General features: G+C 45.4%; 1 protein-coding gene across 1 annotated transcript in view; it reads right to left on the bottom strand.

Moving 5' to 3' along the window:
• Positions 1 to 16875, bottom strand: part of PIAS1 (protein inhibitor of activated STAT 1) — a 123822-nt gene extending 106947 nt beyond the window's left edge. The window contains exon 1 of the mRNA XM_040969018.1: positions 16765 to 16875. Within this exon, the coding sequence (XP_040824952.1) occupies positions 16765 to 16788 (24 nt within the window). The 5' untranslated portion in view covers positions 16789 to 16875. The remainder of the gene's footprint in view (positions 1 to 16764) is intronic.
• Between the last annotated feature and the right edge of the window lie 5080 nt (positions 16876 to 21955).

Raw genomic sequence — 21955 nt, 5'->3', positions numbered from 1 at the left:
TTCAGTCCGTGGGATGATGCAGTGGCTCAACAGGCTGATCCTCCACCTTCAATTGTCAAACAGCCCATATGGGCACCAGTTCCCATCTGCCACACTGCCCATCCAACTCCTTGCTTGTTGCCTGGGAAAGCAGTAAGGGATGGTCCAAAGTCTTAGGATCCTGCACCCACATGGGAGACCCAGGAGAAGTTCTTGGCTCCTGTCTTCAGATCTGGCCAGTGCTGTCCATTTACAAGTGAAGAACCAGAAGATGGAAGATCTTTCTGCCTGTCTCTCTTTCCAAATTTTTTAAAAAGATCTATCCATTTTCTTACTGGAAAGTCAGACACACAGAGAGAAGAGACAGAGAGGAAGATCCGCCATCCACTGATCCACTCCCCAAGAGGCCACAACAGCTGGAACTGAGCCAATTCCCAAAGCCAGGAGCCAGGAGCTTCTTCAGGGTCTCCCACACTGATGCAGGGGCCCAAGGCTTTGGGCTGTCCTCAACTGCCCTCCAAGGCCACAAGCAGGGAGCTGGATGGGAAGTGGAGCAGCCAGAACAGCAACTGGCGCCCATATGGGATCCGGGCACATGCAAGGCCAGAACCCCAGCCACTAGGTTACCACACATGGCCTAAAATAAGCACAAATCTTAAAAAGAAGGAATAACTTTTGAGTGGCTTCTGGCCTCATGGGTTGGGCCTGACCAGCTTTTGCAGATGGACCAAGGATGGAAGATCTATCCCAAGTTCTCCCTCTCTGCCATTCAAGTAAGTCAGTTTTTAAAAAAAGAAATAACTTCTGGAACAAATATGTTCCTTTCCCAATCTTATTTTTATACCCTGAGGTATCATTCCCCAAGTTACCCACAGACTAAAGAAATCAGAATTTTTCCCACTAAAAAAATTTTCCACTCTTAAAGAAATGTATAGAAACTAAAAGGCATTTAGAGTCTTACAACCTCAAGGCTCTATTTTGCTTTTATATCACAACAAGGAAAAGCAGCAAAATATGTAGGATACAAATGAGTAGCAGATATGGTAAGAACTACACTTTGTTGAGAGGAAATTATGAGTTAACTAAGTTAAGGGACATCTGCAGAGATTTTTTTTCATTTATCCACGATTTCCATCCCTTACCATAGAAAAAATAATTAAAGGTTAAGACATATCCTTGAGAAATTTTCCATATCATTACTGATAAAAAGTACATCAAGCACATTCAGTGCAATGCAAACTGTTCCTGCTTAGCTTAGATTACACAGCCTAAGAAGCAGCTTGGCTTAGCAAACTGGCCTTGTCAATGCGTCACCGTACCTACATGCAAACTACTTGTCCTTTAAAAAAATTATTTATTTTAATTGGAAAGGCAGATTTTCAGAAAGAAGGAGAGACAGAAAGATCTTTCATCCATTGCTACCTCACAAAGTGAGGACTTTCACCACTAGTTTACCGCTCCAGGCCCAACTATTTGTTCTTTTAAATCATTAAAAAAAAAAAAAAAAAAAGATCAAGAGCAGGTGGATAGGAAACTTCCATATTTTTAAAAGATTTATTTACTTTCATTAGAAAGTCAGAAATACAGAGAGGAAGATCTTCCATCCATTGATTCACTTCCCAAGTAGCTGCAACAGCCAAAGCTGAGCCAAGCTGATCCGAAGCCAGGAGCCCGCAGCTTCTTTTCCAGTCTCCCATGCAGGTGCAGGATCCCAAGACTTTGGGCCATCTTCTACTGCTTTCCCAGGCAAAAGGCAGGGAGCTGCACGGGAAGCGGGGCCACCAAGATTAGAACCAGCACCCATATGGGATCCCTGGTGCGTGCAAGGCAAGGACTTTAGCCACTAGGCTACTGCATCAAGCCCAGGATACTTCCATTTTAAATGATATATTTCTGAACTATATCTTTTACATGTTTAGGCTTTCAGGAGCTGGCATAGTGGCATAACACACTAATTCTCTGCAGGCATTCCTTATGGACATGGTTTTAAGTAACAACTGCTCCACTTACATCCAGCTCCCTGCTTATGGCTGGGGAAGGAAGTAGAGGATGACTCAAGTCCTTGGGCCTCTCTACCTCCAGGCAGACCTGGAGGAAGCTCATGGCTTTGGATCAGCTCAGTTCTGGCCAATGCTGCCTTTTAGGTATGTGAACCTGTGGATGGAAGATATCCCTGTCTCTTTTTCTCTCTGTGAAGTTCTACCTTACAAATAAAAATAAATCTTTATAAAATATTTTTTTAAATAAGAATAAAAAGTGTAGGTTTTCAGAACCAGCATTGTGGCATTCCATGTAAAGCCACTATCTGGAATGCTGGCATCCCTTGTGGGTGGCCAGTTCTAATCCCAACTGCTATACTTGTGATCCAGCTTCCTGTTAATGTGTGTGGGAGACCCAAATGAAACTCTTGGCTCTTCGCTTCAGCCTGGCCCAGTCCCAGTCTTCTCTTCTCCATTGTAGGCACCAGATGCAAGCGCACATGCGCGCTCTCTCTCTTTCTCTGTAACCCTGCCCTTCAAATAAATTAACCTTTTTTAAAAATCAAATACATTAATCTTAAAAAATTTAGGCAGGCCAGGATTGTGAATCGGAACCTCAGCTCCATCAGCCTCTTTTGTCTGAAGGGTGGAGGGCTCAGCCTGACCTGATTGCTTAAAAAAGCCAACTCCATCTTACCTCAGCTTGCCAGTGTGCCTATCAGCGCCAGGGCTCTACCCACTGACGAGCTCTGGGGACTTGGAGTTGAGGAATTACTACCTAGGGACATCCATGTATAAGGTCACTGTACATGTAGGTGAGGAATGAATCCTGAGAGACACCCAACAACAGGGCCACTGTACTTGCAGGTAAGCGGGGGGACTGAGACCTGGTGGTTTGGAGGGGAGAGATTGAAAAACCTGTATGGGTCAGACTGACTACCAGCGCATAGGGAGTCCTGAGATGGGCTTGTTAGTGCAGAACATCGCTGACCACCACACGTCAGCCCATACGAAAGCTAGGGCTGTGGGCCTGTCTAGCAGGGCTAGATCCCAGTACCTGAGTGTCAGGTCACATTAATCAGAACCATCACACTAACCAGCATGCAAGAGAAACAGGTCCAGAGATAGATATGGCAGGGAATAAGTGGGCCCAACCCTGTGGAAATACAAGTCCACTGGTTAGCTCAAGGAGTGGGGTGGTGATGGGTTGAACTAGGTGTGATCATGGAACCCATCAACACTCATGAGTACTGGGGCCGAGAATAGGCTGGGCAGGTCCAGGATACAGGACCTGCATGTGCATCCTAAAATAGGGTTTGGGGCAGGCCGGGCTGCAATATCCAGCAGTTCATACAAAGGCCAAGATAGAGGAGCTTGCTATGCCAGGCAAAGGCCTAGCACCAGCTGGCACATATGGGAGTGGGACGAGTGCGGGAACCTAGGAAATTCCCCTTCGGGGTCATAGCTCCCACTGGTGAGCATGTGGTAACTCCAATTGGGCAATGTGTGGGTTGGTTTTGGAAGGGGGCAGACCAGGCAGGGCAGACCAGGCAGGACTGAGCAAACCTTAGCCACTGGTGAGTGCAGAAACCAGGAGGAATACAAGTCATGCTGAGCTAGGCTGTCACACCTACCAGTTTGTGTGAGTAAAGGATGGGAACAGACTGAGTAGGGCGAGGTGCCAGCATCCGCCAGCAAGAGCTGAGACTAGATGCAGGCTGGGTCAGGCCAGGCTACAGCATTCAAAGGCAAAGGCCAAGACAGGTGAGAGGCTGCATCAAGCTGGGACAGAGCAACCATTGGCACACACAAGATCTATGGCCATGAACAGGCCTGGTTGGGGAGCTAAGGGGCCACCCTAGCTGGGTTGTGATACCCATTGGTAAGTGGCAGGCCAGAGTGGGGGCTGCTGTCTGGTCTGAACATGGCTGCATTGTCCCTCAGCACAAGTGTGACTGGATATGGGGTGCGCCAGACTGGGCCAGACTACAGCACCCACTGGTGGGTGTAGGACAGGCTGGGATAGGTGTCTACCCTGCTGAGCCATGTGTAAGCTATGTCTGGGTGTAGGCCAGGCTTTGCTGGCCTATAACACCCAACAGTAAAAACCAGAATGGGTGAAGGCCAGTCAGAAAAGGCCACTGTTCCTGCCAGGACAGGAGATAGACTAAGTATAGCTGGCCCATGGACCCACCAGAATGTATGAGATCTAGCATTTGGGAGAGGTTCTGATGGATGAGCTTGGGGAACTCCTCTGTCAGGACATAGTCCCTACAGGTAAGCGCAAGAAACATGATAGGGAGCAGCCCAGACCAGGCCAGGAAATGGTACCCACCGGCACACATTTGGCTCAGGTTGGGGGCAAACCAGACTGGGTCAGTTCATATCACCTGCTGGTAAATCCGAGCACCAGAATGTAGTGTGCGCTGGGCCGGCCAGGCCACAACACAAGCCAGTAAACGTGAGGGCCGGGAGTGGGTGTCAGCTGGGATGGGCTATGCTGTAGCCCCCACCAGCCTGAAATGGAATTGGGGCTGGGCTGCGCACAGCAGGGATATAGTACCCACTGAGAAATGCTGAGGTGAGGCAGGCCATGCCATTCTGGGCCGCAGCACCCAACCAGCACACATGAGAACCAGTAGAGGGAGGGACAAAGCTGGTAAGAGAAATGTGGAGGGCTCCCCTGCTGGACCACCACTCGCACTGGAGAACACAAGAGCCAGGATCAGGGGCAGAACAGGCAAGGTAGGGCCACAAAACCTGTTGGCCTGCATGTGAGCTGGATCAGGGGAAAGCCAGGCTGGGTCGACTGTTCCTACTGGTGCAAACATGAGCCAGAGTCGATGTAGGTTGGTAGGCTTTGCTGCAGTATCAGTTGGCAGATGCTGGCACAGGGGGCAAATTCTGTCAAGTTAAGCTGCAGAACCACCTGGAAAGTGCATGATTCGGGAGTGGGCCCAGTAGGGAAATAGTGGCATCTCCCTCTTGGGTTGCCACTCTGACTGGTGAGCATGAGAACCAGGACTTTGGCAAGCACAGCTAGACAGAGAGTAGTCCCCGCTGCTAGGTATGTGGGCTGGAATGAGGGGCTGGTTGGGTTAAACTAGGCTTCAATGCCTACTGACATGTATGAGAGTTGAACAGGATGTGGACAGACTGGACCAGTCTGCTGTACATATTGGCAAGCAAAGAACCAGAGCAGGGGGTAGACTTGGAGGGGGTTATTGCAGGTTGCTCAGAGTAGGCGGCAGCTGCCACTGGTTTGTGTGAGGGTTGAGTGTGTGGTGGGCAGGATCGAACTAGACTCACTGATACTCACTGATTTGCATAGAAGACAGAACACACACAGTAATTGCAACTACCAGTGTGTGCAACAGACTGTACCATACTCTGTATTGGCAAGCACACATAAGAATCAGGTCTGGGATCACCTCAGACTAAGCTTCTTTGGGGATCCCCCTCAACTGAATCGCTGGACTCAGAACCCACCCATGGAAAGAACTGCAGGTTCGATGGTCTGGCCATGGAGTGCTTTCTGTGTCCGAGCTGGGCCTCCTCAGTGGTTTAGACAGAGACATGGGCTGCATATCCAGGTGCACATAGGGAACATGGCAGTACACTGCATCCTGCAGATGACACCTGACGCCACAACAGAGGACAGAGGACAGGACAAATTGATCAACTACCCCAACTAAGTGTTGGCAGTGAAAATCTGGGCAAACAGAGACTCTAAGGTGGACTATACCAACCAATGGATTCCAGAAAGACTTTATCATGCTTGGAGTGGTGAGATTAGCAGCAATTCAGAACTGTGGAACTATCAAAACCTCTTCAGCAGGACCCCTGGACATAAGCGACTCTGGGATGGTACCGATGGCTGTGATCCATCCCAGGGTTACAGAAGCATTTTGGAGACAGGGTATGGGCTCCTCCCTTTGTCTCCCCTCTTCCCCCAGAGGCAGGAAGGAAAAAAAGAAAATGTGGAAACAACGGTCTCACCCACTTTCTTGTAGTCCTTGACCCATTGCACCCTCTTCCCCCAGATACAGGAAGGAAAAAAAAAAGAAAGAGAATGTGGAAACAAGGATCTCACTCACTTTCCTGCAACCCTCGACCCTTTGCATCCTAATCATCTATGTAAAAATCATCAAAAATGAAAAATTTTTTTAAAGCTTAGGCTTTCATTTTTCACTCTTTCAAACTCTCAAAAATGGAGGACCACAAAAAAATAAAAAACTTTCAAGTTGATCTAAACTATCAATAGTTATTGGACTGGAAATTTACAAGTTTTAAAAAGATAATAAATCCCTTTCTCATTAACATGTTACACTTTATTTTAAAATGATCAAGAAATTAGAGAACACTGACACTGTTTTACACTTTTATAGATCATTTTAAAGTCTAGCTTACTAAAAATTATTAAAATGGCCTTATTTTCATATCTGGCCTCACATTCAATCTGCTATGTTAGACTGTTTATGCTGAAAGTTATTAAAAGTCCAGCCTCATGCAGGTACATGACTGGAAAATATTATTAAAATATCCCATTTTAGTCCTTCAAGATAGCTCTGAATATTCTCTGATCCTTCACTAAAATTTAAATGGTAGGTTTTTGTTTTGTTTTTGAAGACTTATTTATTTTTATTGGAAAATCCAATAAACATAGAGGAGAAGTGTTTCATGTTTTTAAGATTTATTTTATTTACCTCAGAGAGAGAGAGAATATCCCATCAGCTGGTTTATTTCCCAAAATGGCTGGGGTTGGACCAGGCCAGTGAGGAGTCTAAAGCCTGGGGTTCCAGCCAGGCTTTGCATCTGGGTGGCAGGTGTCCAACGTGACTGAGGCCAGCTTCTGCCGCTTCTTTTCCAAGAACATTAGCAGGGAGCTACATCAGAAGCTGAGCATCCAGAACTCAAACTTGGGCTCTAATAGGAGACTGCCAGTGCTGTAAGCAGCATCTTAGCTCACTGTGCAATGCCTGCCCCTCAAATGACTGTTTTTTAAATGATGCTACAATATGAAATCCGAAACTATATCACTGAACAGCTTCTATTTTGATATATTGACAACACATTGCTTTAGCTTCCATTTCAATTGGTTGCTTTTACTTATGCATGATTTTACAAAATCATGCATAAGTTCTTGGGAAAATACTCATTCACTGAGTTACACAGTTCCTCTAAATATTGATGCATAGCATTATATAATTTCAACATACATTCACTAGTATCTCCCTGATCATGTCAGAAAGTACTGGAAAACTGTCAAACTCACAGTAACAAACACAAGTCTTTCAAAATTGTATTTTTACTTCAAAGCTTGGGTTCCATTATTAGCAACATGTATTGCCAGTTGTTTTCCATCACAAACTCACTTTGTATTTCAGAAAAATGTATGTATGCCAAATGCCTAAGTCTGTATAATTGTGTTTTTCCAGGCATTTTTTCAAATAAAAAATGGTATTTTATTTAAAAAGGCAGTCTGGCCAAACAACTACAACAAGTTCTTTTCCCTGAGTTAATCATCAGATTTGGTATGCAATAACTTTACAAGTACTTTTCATTTCATCACATAAAATATATTTTCAAATTAACTCAAGGGTTGAGAAACAATGAAATTAACCTCTATAGCTGCATCAAAAACAAAGTATAATTGGCATTTTGTTTTTATTAATTCCGAGTATATGGTGATAAAGAATACCACCAGTACAATTTAGCTCCACTGCCTTAATTCATGCTAAGGTGTCAGTGTTTTGCCCAACACTGATTTTCTAGGTGTTAATACAGCAGATAATGCCTTACTACCATTAGGAAAATAACACTAACCAGGAGAATCCCCGGTCTGGAACTGCACCAGCATCTGAGAGCCACTGATACTTTAGTCCCTTACAGTTTCTTGTTTTATTTCATTTTATTTTTAAAGATTTATTTATTTTATTGGAAAGGCAGATATACAGAGAAGAGGAGAGACAGAGAGGAAGATCTTCTGTCCAATGATTCACTCCCCAAGTGGCCACAAAGGCCAGAGCTGAGCCAGTGCTGTGCCGATCAGGAGCCAGGAGCCAGGAGCCAGGAACTTCTTTCCATGTCTCCCTCGTGGGTGCAGGGTCCCAAGGCTTTGGGCTGTCCTTGACTGCTTTCCAAGGCCACAAGCAGGGAGCTGGATGGAAAGTGGAGCTGCCAGGATTAGAACCGGCGCCTATATGGGATCCCGGCGCATTCAAGGCGAGGACCTTAACCATTACGCTATCACACCAGGCCCAGTCCCTTACAGTTTAAAGTTTTTAGTAAATATTTCACTTTAAGGAGCTTAAGCAAATAAACACACACACATGGGAACATTCCTAAAGCACCAATAGCTTGGAGATCCACAGTTGGCATTCAAGCACACATGGATGGTAGAATGCAACAGAAAATAAAATTACTAACTATTACTATATTAACCTCCACATTCCCTTTCCTGGATAACAAAGAAATCCATAGACTAGAAAGATTATTTTAACATGAAAAATTATACTCCAAAATCATCCCATCTTTAAGATTAGACCTGCACGACTTTTTAACAAAAAGTCTTGAGTCTGGCACAATGGCTCAATGGCTTAATCCTCACCTTGCAAGTGCCTGCTTCCCATATGGGAACCACTTTGTGTCCCGGCGGCCCCGCTTCTCATCCAGCTCCCTGTTTGTGGCCTGGGAAAGCAGCTGAGGTCGGCCCAAAGCCTTGGGACCCTGCACCTGCATGGGAGACCGGAAAAGAAGCTCCAGGCTCCTGGCTTCAGATCAGCTCAGTTCCAGTCACTGTGGCCATTTGGGGAGTGAACCAGCAATAGAAGATCTTTCCCGGTCTCTCCTCCTCTCCAAAAATCTGATCTGCCTTTCCAATTAAAAAAAAAAAAAAAAAGTCTTACAATTCACCACAAAACACAAGACATCATATTACATTCTATTTCAAGTACCAAGCCATGAAACTAAAAACAGGCTTGTTCACATTCAGAAACCAAAATACAAAATGAGCTGCCTAGGCTGCGCATTGCCAGAACCCCACAAAGAGCCTGCATTCTGGCTCTCCTCAACCAAACCACCATTACCTGTAACATTTTTTATTTCCATTTTAAAGTAAAACTCAAACTATTCACACAGTAAGTTACATTAAATATAATAATTTTTTAAAAATATGTAATAAGAACATTAAGTTTGTAAGAACTTTTAACCACAAATACTGACACATTTAAGAGGTGAATCTCTGAAATATTCTGCACTGCTGAAACAAATGAAATCAGGATCAGCATAGCAGGCTGAAGTTCCACCTATGGCCCTGCCATCCCAAATGGGCAAAAGTTCTAGTCCAGGCTGCTCCACTTCCCATCCAGCTTCCTGCTTACAGCCAGGGAAGGAAGCAGAGGATGGCCCAAGGCCTTGAGCTGCTGTACTCACGCTGGAGACCCAAAAGAAACATTGGCTCCTAGCTTTGGAGCAGTCCAGCTCTGGCCACCAATGCCCATTTGGGGAGAGAACTGACAGACAGAAGATCTGTCTTTTCCTCTTTCTAAACTCTTTCAAGCAAAGAAATAAAGAAATACTTTCTAAGAAAATCAGATCTCATTTTTGGACATGTCATGGAAAGATCATCAAAATATAGGCAGTGAAAAAGCAAACTGTAGAATATTTGGTATGGTATGATTCCACTTACATTTTTAGAAAACACATAAATGCATATGCTAAGCTGCCACCTGCAATGCATCCCACAGGGCACTGGTTCAAGCTGCTCCATTTCTGATTAAGCTCTTGGCTAATCCACCTGGGAAAGTAGCAGAATATGGCCCAAGTGCGTAGACCCCTGCAGCCACATGGCAGACACGGAAGAAACTCCTGGCTCCTTCAGTTAGCCTGTCCTAACCCCAGTCATTGTGACCAGCTGGGGAGTGAACCACTGGATGGAAGGTATGTATCTCTTCCTCGTTCTCTCTCTCTCTCTGTAACATTTCCTTTCAAATAATAAACATATTTTTTAAATGCACTTAACACTGCATATGGTAGACCGTTGTTTGTTTCTCTTAATCCTGGCCTGACTGGGAGTGGCTGGATGTCCCTGCCTAGCATGGCAATAGTTATCACACTACATTACTCATCAGAGAAAAGATCAAAATTTAAAATTCAAAGTACAATTTTTACTGAATGTATACGACTATTATACACCATGAAGCCAAAAGAATGTGAACAGGAACCGTATGTACTTCTGAAAGTAACAGGACAATGAAATAGTTGAAAATGTTTTCATAGCCTTAGGGGCAGTGCCAACATCCCATCTGCGTGACGGTTCAAGTCCTGGCTGATCCACTTCCAATCCAGTTACCTGTGAATGCACCTGGGAAAAGCGAAGGAAGATGGCCTAAACCCTTGGGCCCGTGGAGCCAGTAGGGGAATGTGCATGAAGCTCCTGGCCCCTGGCTTCAGGGGAGCCCATCCCAGTCACGAGGGAGTGAACCAGCAGAAGGAAGAGAATTTTTCTCCATTTCTTGTCTCTATATAGCACTCCTTTCCCAATAAATACTTTAAAATAATTGTTTAATGTTTTTATTGCTGTTTTTAAAAAGCATTACTTCTAAAACTTGTTACATAACTGAAAATTTAGGTAAACATTAAATTCTAACTAAATCTAATTTAAAGTAGGTCCACTTTGACAACTTGGCTATCACAGACTGTTCTTTCTCTAGTGCGATACTTTTCAGATGTCACACAAATAGTATTAATACAGATATGCATTTATTAATTGCTTTTACTCATGAAAGTTCCTTTTTTAAATCAGAAAAATGTTTTTACTGCCTATGTAACTTTTCTATAGCCAGCTCCTCAAAATAATATTACATGCCAATTTAATACCATGGCAACACTTTGCTTTGAGATTAAAATGAGCACAGCAAGTTTTCATTTCTATTTCTCTATATACTTTCAGTGTAGTTTTAAAATGTCAGTTAAAAACTTGCAAGTATCTAAGGCACAAAAATGCAATATATGGGACACTGTGTGGTAGCCTAGCGGCTGAAGTCCTTGCCTTGCATGCACCAGGATCCCATACTGGCATCGGTTCGTGTGTTCCGGAGGCTCCACTTCCCATCTAGCTCCCTGCTTATGGCCTGGGAAAGCAGTAAAGGACAGCCCAAAGCCTTGGGACCCTGCATCCTCCACATGGGAGACCTGGAAGAAGCTCCTGGCTCCTGGCTTCAGATCAGCTCAGCTCCAGCCATTGCAACCACTTGGGGAATGAATCATCGGACGGAAGATCTTCCTCTCTGTCTCTCCTCCCCGCTTACATCTGACTTTCCAATAAAAATAAATAAATCTTATTAAAAAGTACAATATGTTATACATTTTTCAAAAATAAAACATATTTAAATGACTTACACGTGCTATCTCATGATCTATTTCACATCATATAGCATATGTTCTGATTGAGAAGTACTGGCTGCTTGTATTTGATAAAATCTACCTTTGTTAATAATCTTATCTGACATATTTATAGAAATAAACAATAAAGGTAGAGCAATGAGCAAACCTGGAATTACTAAGTTCTTTTACTCACAATATCTAATCAACCATTTGCATTGCTTTCTAAAGCACACCAAGTTCTGCCCCATCATTATATTTAGTTAGAATATGACATTTCCAAACTTTTATACATGGCATTGTTCAAAGCTGTTAAATTCACCCTCTCTTTCTTGGCAGGAGTGGCACAAGGTCCTACTTTCAAAAGAAGCAGAGATGAAGGGACAAGTGTCACGTCTCAAGCAGACACCAAAGGTGCCCATCTACCAGCTCTGTCCTTAAGAGCTGAAACTAGAGGAAAAACATGTAGAGAAAGAAAAACAAAACAGAAATCACAGTATGATCACACAGATCTATATCACTAACCTATAAAGACAGCCAGGAAAACAGCATAGTACTAATAAAAAATAGTGTGATCTCTTTTTATGACAACTGTTAACATATGCATATGCTCAAATAAGTCTCAGCAGAGACACCTGGATGTTAACCATTACCTCAATGCTGAGATCACAAGTACTCTTCGTTTTTCTGCAAAGGCTTAGGCAGTCTCTGAAATTTCCCCAAGCCAAAATATGATTCAGGGGCCTGCACTGTGGAGCAGTGGGTGAAGTTCATGTAGCGTCTCCTCAGATTCCAATGCAGCTTCCTACTAATGGCCTGCGCCACCTAACCCACTAGGGAAACTCAGATGAGGCTCCTGGCTTCAACCTGACCCAGCCCTGGCCAATGTTGGTCATTTGGGGAGTGAACCAACAGATGGAACATTGCATTCTCTTTCTCTCCCTAATTGTTTCAATCTTTGGAATAATACATAAATCTTTTAAAATGTAATATGCTCTCTACTAATAAATTCCCAACTTTTGCAAGAAAGTTTGCAAACCACCCCCCCAAGGAATATCCAAAAATATTCTAGCACAGAGTCACAGGGAAAGTATCAGTAACAATCGAACTAGAATTATTTTTGAGTTGGTACCTCAAAGGACTGCAGGTTAGCATGGCACCTTTACAGAGATCTAAAGCATGTGGTTTTGAAATTGCAACATCTAGGTCCAGGCCCCTGCCACCTTTATTTGTATGACTTTAGGCCAGTCACCTACCCTTTCTCAGCTCACTATCTATAAAAGGGAGCTATCACTTGCCTTTCCTACTGAAAACAAAACAAACAGAAAAAAACAAAAAATTGCTAAGATAAAAGCAAATAATGTAATAATACCCTTTGAAGTGCAAAGAACTACATATTATTCAAACATTTAGAAAAGCTCAATGCCACAGCATAATATTTCAGAAAAATAAAAACACTTCCACAAATTAATGAACCTGATTTTTGAAGCTAATTTCATCACAAGCTTCCAGTGTTTCTGTAACTTAGATACTTCATCCCCAGCAGTCACTATAACCATAGACCATGTTACTTTCTTATCCTGTGTCACCAACAGAAAGGGGCACAAACTACACTGAAAAAGCAAAAGCTTCAGTAGAAATGCTGGAACAGCATGTCAATGGGGTTCACAAGGAGAAACCCAAAGCTAATCGGCTATAGACTCACCACTAAGCACTAGTGCAATCAACAGGGATTACAAGAGACCATGAAGAAAAGACAGCCCAATTACCCAGGAGAAAGAAGCAAAGGAAAAAGCCGGCAGCATTTCCAAACAATTATACAAAATACTTAAAAACTAAAGTGCTTTATAAATTGTTTTTAAATACTGTTCGTAAGAATGGTGACATGAAACAAAAGCCATCCAAATGAGGCACTTGACCAAAAAACCAGTTACAGAGATTCAAACCAAATCCTTGAATAAATTGTCAGATTTACTTGCCTCCATGTGAAATAAAAGCAGACAAACTGCACCACAAAGATGAAAATTAAGTGGTTGGTTCTTGAAAATAAAGAGGCAGAACATGGCAACAGAATTCATTGATGTGCTAATAGATAACTTTTAAAAGTGCGGTTTCTCTTCTCATTGAACTCCATTAGTAAATATTCCACTAAAATGATGAACTTCTCTTCCACTGTTCCTCCTGTGACTTACAAGGGGAATGTAACTTGGTTTCAGTTTTAACGCAAAAAGCATTGGTTAAGGAAAAAGTAGTGGAGCGACACGAAACTGTCAGATTATTAACTACCGAGATCATCTGGTCATCACACCCTCCTGCTTTTAAGTTCTTGAAGATAATAAAATACTCACTCTCCATGTTCTTACGAATGTCATTTATGGCTATTCCTCTAATGAAAAAGTAAACCTTTTATAAACAAAAGTACACAGAGAACTCATTTTGATATGTATGACTCACAATCTGATTTTTATTGGCAATATCTCTAAGTGTTGCACCTTGCACTCTGTCTACAGGGGATTCAGATCTGTTTTTCCCATCTGATCTTTGCAGATCTGCTCTAGATTTAAAAGGACTCATAAACAGGTCCATGAGGAAAACAAGTATGAATACAGTCCACAGCAAATGAAGTGTGGGTTGTGAATGAAAAAGACACTGTATTTACTGAAAACCTGAGTTGAAAGTAGTTATTTCCAACTGAAATTCTCCCCCCCCCAAAAAAATCTGTCTCTTTAAATTTTCCTAATTGACCAAGAATATGTGCTACTTATCTCCAATACTACAACAAAAGCCCTCAGAAAGTATCAGCTCCAAAAGGAATACATCCCACACCTTGCTGAACACTATGCATAGGCATCTCAAATAACTGGCCTGGGTGTCCTGGAGACCACGTCCTCTATGCCAAAAGAAAGAATAGCAAATTCAACCACAATGAAGTATTAACACAACTTTTTAATAGTTTATCACTAGCTAAGCAATTTATCAGAGCTCCTCAAAGTCTCAGGCATACACAACGACATGCCCACATGTCAAAATAGTTATTATACTTTGGGAAATTATGCAATAGGAACATAAAAGTAGAAAGCAACTCCACCGTAAAAACTCAAGACAGTCTTGGAGAGAACAGAAAAGGAACAGGCAATTTTAGGAAAATGGCATTTCCCCCAAGTGTTTGGTGTTTATCTGATACTGGCTCATTTTTGTAAAGAGAAACTTTACCTAACAAGACTCACACCAGGGATCTGATCTATCCCCAAAGGCACTTTCTTAAAATGAGAAAGAACAAAGGAAGAAATCTCCCAGCATGTGCCTTCCACACTGGTTTCTTTGGACAGCATCAAGAGTGACAATATAGCCCTCAAAAGCTTTTCAGCTTTTCTCCGTGGTCCCATTTCAAGAGAACTGATTAGTCGTCATTCAAAAGAAATGCTAACAAAATAAATGTCAGATCACAGCAACGTAGTCACTATGTTTTAAGGGAAAAAAAGGCAAAAAAAAAAATTGTTAAAAGTTGCGTAATTTTTTATTCCAAGAGTAAATTGCCTCCAAATACTCAAATTCTCAGGCCTTTCCTGGTCTGTCAACAGTTTGAACCTGAAAAAAGATGATACCATCCATTTTAAATCTGCTCTTAAATAAATTTGCAATTAGAAGTCCATTTAAAAACAATGACCCTCCAAGCCAACACTTCACCATACAAATCTTGGAATGTTAGCAATGTAAAGTAATTAAAGGGAAAAAAAAGATGTTCCTCCCGCCAGGCTTTTCCATAGGAAAAACTGTTCAGAAATTAACCTAGTGTTAGGGTGTTCTAAAAGTTGCTTCACTATGAGAGAGAGTGAGAGAACTGAAACATTTTTAATGAATTGCAGAAAGAAGCAGGCCCCCCCCAACAGCCGGGGCTGCAGCTAGCCGCCTCATCCCCCAGCCCCAGCTACTCTCTGACAGAGATGTCAGCCCTCCGGGTGGGGATGGACCCAGCTGCTCGGTTCACACACGAGAAGCCACCGGGGAGGGAATACCGCGTTCAGAGCCTCGAAATAATACGCGTTAGTTAAGAACTGCCTCCTCCTAAACCAAAATTACCCAAGCGGAGCCCCATTTGTCACAATCCAATCATAAGGGCTCCACCGCCTCCCCCAAATGCTTGTGTGTGTCGTGGTTTATCGGCTTCGGTAAAGGAGCCGTCGTCAGGTAACGACTGGTGAAAAAAGGGGAGAAGGGGGCACCCTTTTATCCCATTTCGCGAGGCGTGAGTAATCGGTACAGTTGAGAGGAACGGGGGAGCGTTCTATTTGTTAGGGGTTGGAGAAGGAGGATTGGGGGCGGAGGGGGGGAGAGAATGCCGTTCAAATCAACATGGCCAGCAAGATGTCCCTACAAACAAAAGGCAACGGGGGGATACAAACACGAACCAAGTCACCTCCATCAGCTATAGCATCGCCATCATGGTGTGCGCAGAGAACCCCCGCTCCCCAAAGGCTTCCCTCACCCTCCACGCCAGCCAGAGTCAGAGAAGGGAAGGAGGGAGAAGCAGCTGCACCCCACCACCCGCCTCCGCGTCCACACCGCGCGCGCACACACACACACACACACACACACACGCTCTCCGCGGGGGACACGGAGAGGAGGGTTCTCTCCCCCACACACACACTGCCCCGAATCAGAGAGAAACAGAGTAACGTCCCGCCCAGGCAGGTCTCCCCCCGCCCTACACACACACACACCGCGGCCCCCCTCGGGACGCGGGCCGGGGCTCGCTAAACTTTACCAGAGCTTCTCTCCCACCTTCCCACCCCACGGCCCCCCACCCCGGACCGCGCTGCCTACAAGCGGGGCACCCGGGACGCCTCCTGACAGGCGGAGAGCACCCCCAATGCGCGGCGGGGGCGCCCGCGATCCACGGAGGGGCGGGGCGGCCGGAGCCAAGTTCCCGGGGGTCTGAGGGAAAGCGCCTGACAGGAGCCCGGGACTGCAAAGGAGGAAGAGGAAGCGGCGGCGGGGAGCTTTCCCAATCCCCCCGGACTGGAACACCCTGCCCCCCGGCCCCAGCTCCCCGAGTGCGTGTGGGGGGGTGGCGGAGGGGGGGCGGGGAGGCTGCCTGCGAGCTGAGCAAGCCGAGCCCCGGGGACAGCCGCAGCGCCCACCTCCCGACTCCCCGATCTCTTCCCCCGCCACCCCCGCCAGAGGCGCCCACAACAATAACACGCCGGGGACGACCCGTCAGCGCCCCCGAAGCACCCGGGGCCCGCGGCCCGCCGCAGCTGGCCCCCCTCGGCTGGGGCCGGCCTCGCCTCTTCTCCCCACAACTCCAGACCCAGGCAGAGTCAGGCCCGGGCGGCCCCCCAGGGTCGGACCCATCCCCCCCGGCACCAGCGGCTCCGTCTCCGCGGCCGAATATTAGAAGTGAATTCGAGCTGCGCTTTACCTTTAGTTCCGCACTGTCCGCCATCTTGCGTCTATCAGCGCAAGCGCAGTGAACCTCGCCGGGGGCCGCCGCTGGGCCCTCCCCTCCGGCCGGCCTGGCCCCGCCCCGGCCCGCCCCTCCGGCTGCCCGGCCCGCCCCCGGCCTCCGCCCCGCTCCAGGCGCTCGGAGCCCCGCCCCTGTCACGCACGGCGGCCAGACAGGCACGTACTATTTAAATAATGGCGCCAAGCGGCGAGGTTTGACAGTTAGCGGCCCCCTCTCGGCTTCCCCGCCCCTCACGCTGGCCTGTCCAGCACCTCCAGGGCAGGCCAGAGCTAGGAGGACGCTGGTCTGGGCCCCGCCCCTCCGCGGCCCCAAGGAGCGAAAGCTTGGAGGCCTACGGTCACCGGGACAAAAACGCCCCCCTTCTAGAAGCTCCTCGCCTCGGCCCGGCCTGCTCGGCACCTGCTACCTACCGTGTGTTACTGACACAGATCCGTGAGAGCTCGAGGTGAGGGAAGCAAGAAACACGTAGTAATTCTTGGCACTCCTACACTGGTCCCTGAGTGTCCGCGGGGGAGGGGTTTCTGGGTCCTCCCCCACCCCCACTGCTCCAAATCTGTTAGTGCCCAAGTATCTCATAGGAAACGGCATGGTAGTTGCTTGGAACCTCTGCCCGGCCTTCTGTCTGTTTTACTCATCTCTGGAATACTTAACAGACCTAATGTGAGTGATGGGTGAATGGCGGCTATACTCTATTGCTTAGGGAATAAGAACAACTCAAAAAAAAAAAATCTGTAAATTCAGTTTTCCCTGGACATTATCCATCCTGTTAAACTGAATCCGAAGGTGCAGAACCTTGAATTCAGACAGAAATGTTCTTAGAGGAAAGATTGAGTTGCCAAAATAAAAAAGTCTTAACAGGCTTGATCTAAAACTAAAATCCAAAGGCATTCATTCTTTAGAGACTTTGTTTCAACAAGTGTGTGTGTGTGTGTGTGTGTGGTGACTGCTGGCCCCGCCCTAAGGACTATACATACCTGAGATTAGACAAGGTCTGCCCTCCTGCAGCACTCTGGTGGGACAGACAAGGGAACAAATGAAGATATAATTGCAGATGGTGGTGAGAACCAGAAAGGTCCCAGGAGAAAGAAAAAGGATTTGGGAGGAGATGAACTTAATCCTAGGATAACCTTCTCCACTAAGCTAACATTAAATTAGACAAAGATTATTTCACACTTCTTCCCCAACCTCTACTTTTTACTATGCAAGTTAGCCTCCTATCACATAGGAGAGAGAAAAAAAAAAAAAGATCTCAGGTGTGGGCCAACATGGAGATGCAGTACGTTAAGCTGTTTGCAATGCCAGCATCCCATGAGGGTGCTGGTTTCAGCTGCACTTCCAATCCAGCTCCCTGTTCCTGCCCCCCTGGGAAGGCAGCAGAAAATGGCCCACATGCTTGGCTCTCTGCCACCTACATGAGAAACCTGGATGGAGTTTCAGGCTCCTGGCTTCAACCTGGCCCAGTCCCAGCTGTTGTGGCCATTTGGGGAGTAGACCAGCAGATAGAAAACCTCTGTCTCTCCCTCTCCCCGTGTGTGTAATTCTGCCTTTGAAATAAATAAATCTTTACAGGGGAAAAAGGGGAAGATCTCTGGCATAAACTCCATGACTGCCTCTCTGGGCTCATATACATGATATTTCTTGGTCACTGTGTGGTTGAAGCCAGTTCCTTCACTGCATTTCCTCCTCAATATCCTTTAATTCTTTGTCCTCTTTTCCTAAATATTTAAAAATGTTTCAGGGCTCAAAGCCTCCATCCTTTCTTCTTCTTCTTTGTAAGGTTTCTCTATTTGAAAAACAGGGTGACATAGATTTTTCCATCTGCTAGTTCTCTCCAAATGACTGTAACAACAAGGCCCAGAGCAAAGAACTCCATCCGGGTCTCTTACCTGGGTACCAGAGACTAGAGTGCTTGAGTTGTCAGCTGCCCTTTCCCAGATGTACTGTTCAGAAAGATACAAACCAGTACTTGCATAAAGGATGCGTGTGTCCCAAGCAGCAGTTCACCGTTCAGAGCTTGTTCCAGCTCTCATCCTGCTCATCTGTGTATTGTACCATCACTGGGTGATCTGATCCAAATCCTTCATTTAAGTCACAGGCAGAACTGGCAATGGGGCATAGCAGTTAAAGCTGTGTGGGTGCCAGTTGGAATCCTGGCTGTTCCATTTCCAATCCAGCTTCCTGCTAGTGTGCCTGGGAAAGCAGTGGAGGATGGCTCAACTACCTGGGCCCCTGCACCCACATAGGCATCCTGGAAGAAGCTCCTGGTTCTGGAGAATGAACCAGCAGATAGAAGATTTTCTCTCTTTCAAAATAAATAAGTATATATTTTAAAGTCTGTAAGCTAATGATATTCAAATTTCCCTCTAGTCTAGGCTTTTCATCTAAAACCCAGGTTGACACAGCCCAGTGGCTCCTTACCACTTGTGTGCTCCCTGTCGTCCCAGACTCCCAGTGGTACTCCTCTCCCCAAGGTTCTCAGTGATTGGCACCATCGTCCCTCCAGTTGTCTTAAGTCAAAAGTGCCGAAAACATCCTGTCTTCCTGTTTCAATTTCCACATATGATCCCTGAGTCGAGCTGACTCTGCCTCTGATAGATATGCCAACCCAGTCCATTCTGCTGAATCCTTAAAGCTTCTCTAAGACTCTCTTCTGGAAAGGTCCACCCGAATGACAAAGTCACAAGATGCCCTATGAGATTCTAGGCACACTGGCCTTCTTGGGGTTTGTGATATAATAAAAACACACCTGGTCTTTTTTATCTTAGATGTATTTATTTTATTGGAAAGTCAGATATACAGAGAGAAGGAGAGACAGAGAGGAAGATCTTCCATCTGATGATTCACTCCCCAAGTGGCCGCAACTGCCAGTGCTGTGCCGATCTGGAGCCAGGAGCCAGGAACTTCTTTCCAGGTCACCCACACGGATGCAGCGTTCCAAGGGTTTGGGCCCTCCCTACTGCCTTCCCAGGTCACAAGCAGGGAGCTAGATGGGAAGTGGAGCTGCCAGGATTAAAACTGGCACCCATATGGGATCCTGGCGGGCTTGAGGCGCCGACCTTAACCATTGTGCTATCATGCTGGGCCCCACATCTGGTCTTCATCCCTAGTTCCTGGTCCAGAGTACCCAAAGCCCTTGGAATTTCCTGATAGGAAATTTTCTCCTGATTGTCTTCTGTTATTTGCAATGAACTGTAGTCAGTCACATCAGAGGTTATGTTGATGAGGTGACTCAAGACGGGGTGTGTGTATGTGTGTGTGTGTATACCAGGAAGCTGGCAGATCACCACAAATACAAGGTAGGAGAGAATGGAGCTGGACACTTGATTGGATTCTTTTTAAGACTTGTTAATTTTTTAAAAGAGTTGCAGAGAGAAAGAGAAAGACAGAAAGAGAGAGAAAGATCTTCCATCCTGGTTTCACTCTCCAGATGGCCATAAAGGTGAAGCTGGGCCAGGATAAAGCCAAGAGCCAGGAACTCTATGCAGTTTCCCACACAGAAGGCTGGGGCTCAGGCACACAGACCATCCTTGACTGCTTGAATTGATTAAAAGTAGAGCAGCCAGAACACAATCCTTAAGGAATACCCCACTCAAAATTGGCGTTACCTGATCTACCGCAGTGGTAGTCCCAAGAGACTGGCGTTTTAAAACTCAGGGAATGCCTTTGAATTGAAGAATATGTGCAAGACCTGGGACAGAAGAGGAACTGGAGGAAGTTCTGCCGGTACTCTCTCTATTTCCTATGTATCCTCTTCCTTTTAGCCATCCCTGAGTAGTACGCTTACCCAGCACGTGTCAGTGTCCTGATGGTCCTAAGTGGTTGTCTGAGTTCTGTGAGTCATTCTAGTGAATTATCAAACCCAAGGAGGCAATGGTAAGAGCACTTGGTTGAAAAACTGGTAACCTCAGGGAGTTGCATCAGTGTCGGAAGGGGCCAATTTAGTGGGGTGTGAGCCCTTTCACATGTGGGCTCCACAATAACTCTTGGAGTTACTATCAGAGTTTAATTGAATTTCAGGATACCCCGTTCATGCCAGCAAATTGGAGAACTGGTATGCATGGGTATTTTTTTTTTTTTAGTCTGTAAAAAAGGGAATTTTTAAAAAAGGTTTATTTTGGCACAAAACATTTTACAAATCCACAAGCAGTTGTTTCATACAGCATTTTCTATGAAAGTTTGGAAGACCCCCTTATATTTGGTGTCATAAAGTATAACAGGGCTGCTCTCTTATGCTAAAATAAATAGATAAATAGATATTACATTTTATAACTGTGCTGTGTAAAGACTAATGCAATCTAAGGTAACTATGCTCATGTTTTTCCTCTGATTTTGTAAGATTTTAAAACATTTTCAGGCCCAGCACAATGGTGCTATTGGTTAATCCTCACCCCTTGCAAGTACCAGGATCCCATATGGGTGCCAGTTCATGTCCTGGTTGCTCTACTTCCCATCTAGCTCCCAGCTTGTGGCCTGAAAAAGCAGTGTAGGATGGTGCAAGTCCTTTGGATCCTGCACCTATGTGGGAGACCAGGAAGAAGTTCCTGGCTCCTGAGCTGACCCAGCAATTGCAACCACCAGCATATTCAGAAGCTGATTGGGGCGATGGACTGTGCTGGACCCTGTACTGGCAAGGACACATGGTAATCAGGTCTGAGATCACCTCGGACGAAGTTTCTCTGAGGATCCCTCCAACTGAACTGCTGATCTCAGAACCCCAACCTTGAAGATACTATGTCAGCCAGTGGATTCTGAAGAGATTTTGTTTCATTGTGTTTGGAGTGGCAAGACTGACAGCGATTCAGAACTGTTGAACTATCAAAACTGCATGAGCAAGACTCTCAGAGCATGCCCCACATCGGGGACCTGGGATGGGTGGGAGGCTGGGTGGGGCTATTCCCTTTATCTCTTCCCTTACCCAACACAGAAAAAAAGGTAATATCAATGTGGAAACAATGGTCTTACCCACTTTCCTTGACCCTTTATGCACTAATCAACTATGTAAAGATCACCAAAAATAAAAGAATTTAAAAGAAAAAAAAAAAAAAGAATTTCCTGCCTCCTGGCTTTGGATCTCAGCACCTGCCATTGCAGTCATTTGGGGAGTGAACCAACAGATGGAAAATCTTTCTTTGTAACTCTGCCTTCC

This window comes from Ochotona curzoniae, unplaced genomic scaffold, assembly GCF_017591425.1.
Source record: "Ochotona curzoniae isolate NIBS_2020 unplaced genomic scaffold, NIBS_Ocur_1.0 scaffold_4701, whole genome shotgun sequence".
In the NCBI taxonomy this organism is placed as follows: Eukaryota; Metazoa; Chordata; class Mammalia; order Lagomorpha; family Ochotonidae; genus Ochotona; species Ochotona curzoniae.
The sequence above is the reverse complement of the archived record's forward strand: the minus strand, read 5'-3'. Positions and strand labels throughout refer to the sequence as shown.